Source organism: Sinocyclocheilus anshuiensis, unplaced genomic scaffold, assembly GCF_001515605.1.
Source record: "Sinocyclocheilus anshuiensis isolate Anshui unplaced genomic scaffold, SAMN03320099.WGS_v1.1 scaffold1976, whole genome shotgun sequence".
Classification (NCBI taxonomy): Eukaryota; Metazoa; Chordata; class Actinopteri; order Cypriniformes; family Cyprinidae; genus Sinocyclocheilus; species Sinocyclocheilus anshuiensis.
This window is the reverse complement of record NW_015555870.1, coordinates 349,732-351,515: the sequence shown is the minus strand read 5'-3', so window position 1 is coordinate 351,515 and position 1,784 is coordinate 349,732. Positions and strand designations below refer to the sequence as shown.

The 1,784-nt window shown below is 39.7% G+C and overlaps 1 protein-coding gene across 2 annotated transcripts in view; it reads left to right on the top strand.

Annotated features, from left to right (window-relative positions):
- Nucleotides 1–245: 245 nt before the first annotated feature.
- LOC107675658 (low-density lipoprotein receptor class A domain-containing protein 4-like) overlaps nt 246–1,784 on the top strand; it is a 90,406-nt gene continuing 88,867 nt past the window's right edge. For both annotated transcript variants that reach the window (XR_001632619.1, XM_016470068.1), the window contains exon 1: nt 246–328. Coding sequence is in view for 1 of the 2 variants with exons in the window: in XM_016470068.1 (XP_016325554.1) it covers nt 289–328 (40 nt within the window). In the remaining variant the exon portion in view is untranslated. The remainder of the gene's footprint in view (nt 329–1,784) is intronic.

Genomic DNA, 1,784 nt, shown 5'->3' with positions numbered 1-1,784 from the left:
GAAGGCACGTCGAACACTTCCAAGCTCTAGAGTGAAACTTTGCACAGTTGGCCATGGCTGCATATCCATGGCTTGGAGGATAGGATCCCTTGTTTAGCAAGCATTTTTACCACAGTGAGTTTTTAAGTGGTCATTTAGCAAATCCAGCACTTCCTTTGGCCCAGAGGGTTTATAGAGTAATTGCCACACACAAGCTGAGCCAGAGGATCCAAAATGGCAGTCACACAGCAACGCTCTTTCTACTGGACTGGTTAAAGCTGCAGTCAAAAGCATTACTGCAAGGGCAGTATGCAGGCAGCTGACTACCCAGCCACAAATAATAACACAGGTAAGAATCGCCTTACGCCTTGCACTAAGTAACTTAAGTTTCTCCTAAAGTCTCCTAAGTTTCTCAATTAAGTTTTACACATAAATGAATTAATAATACTTTCAGCTACATGTTACAATTGATGCACACTTGCTTGAAGATGAAGACTCCACATCAATTATCACAATTATCTATGGGTGCTCATAGTTGCTGTCAGTTACTTTTTCCCTTTTTATATCCACAATAACAACGTGATTAATAATAACACTATTCTTCTCATTACATTATTATTATGTTATTATTAGGGTGGCAAAGGGATGGAAAATGTCTGGTAAATTTCCAGAAACTTTCCAAAAGTTCTGGAATGTTTCTGGAAATTTACCAGAAATGTTCCACCCCTTTGCAACCCTAGTTATTATTCATAATAATAATTACCAGGTGGCAAAATATATTCACTGCAATTATTATTATTACCGTGAATATATTTTGCCACCTAGTAATTTTCAAGTTCAAGTCCACTGACGTTAATCTACTCTCCTGTCTGGTTTGTTTGTCAGACAAAACGGTAGATTCTGCGTTATGATTGGTCAGATTGTCTGTCAATCAAACTGCTTGCGAAAGGTCAATTGAGTTATACCAAAGTCCCTTTAAGACAAGTCATGTCACTCGGCGGCCATCTTTGAAACGCCTCTCGGGCATGCAAGTGCAACTCCTATCTCTTTGAATGGGGAAACATCAAATTCTACAAAACTGTTCACTAAGCTTGCGATTAAATTTCATATTTGAAATCACCAAAGAAATCTGATATCAACTGTGTCATAAATGTTGTTTATTTTGCTCAAATAGCGTTATAAAAAGCGTATTATTTAGGCTAGACCAGCCAGTGCGCATGCGCAGTCCTGAGCGCATGTCTCAGAACGCTGACTGTTTCTATAGCAACCGGGACTTCTAACGGCAGCTGCAGTGACGCACTGACTTTACCAATTAGCGATTGGCTCCTTCATTCTCTCCCACGAAGTCACTCAGGTTCGTGCGTGTGTGGAATGATCTCAGTGTTGGCTGGATTTGTTTTTATTAGTTTAGTTGCCACTTAGCGATTGGCTCTTTCATTCAGAAGGCGGGGCTTCCTGCGTTTGAGCGGCCATATTGAGCGTTGCATTTTTCCCCATTCAAAACTATATGAGGGACAGGTCTTGGGTATTCTATAGTCTTTGGTTATACCTTCTGCAAATCATTATCATCATCTAATCACCCCCATGTTACTCAAAACGTTTTCATGTCACACAAAATGGCTTTTCCATAAAATTCAGTTGCTAGGGATTGCCGTTCAGGTGCAAATTTACTTGAGGAAAGAAGTGAGGCTGGACCGCCACTGGTACCCTTTTAAAGGGGTCATATGATGTTGTTAAAAATAACATTATTTTGTGTATTTGGTGTAATGAAATGTGTTTATGCGGTTTAAGGTTCAAAAAACACA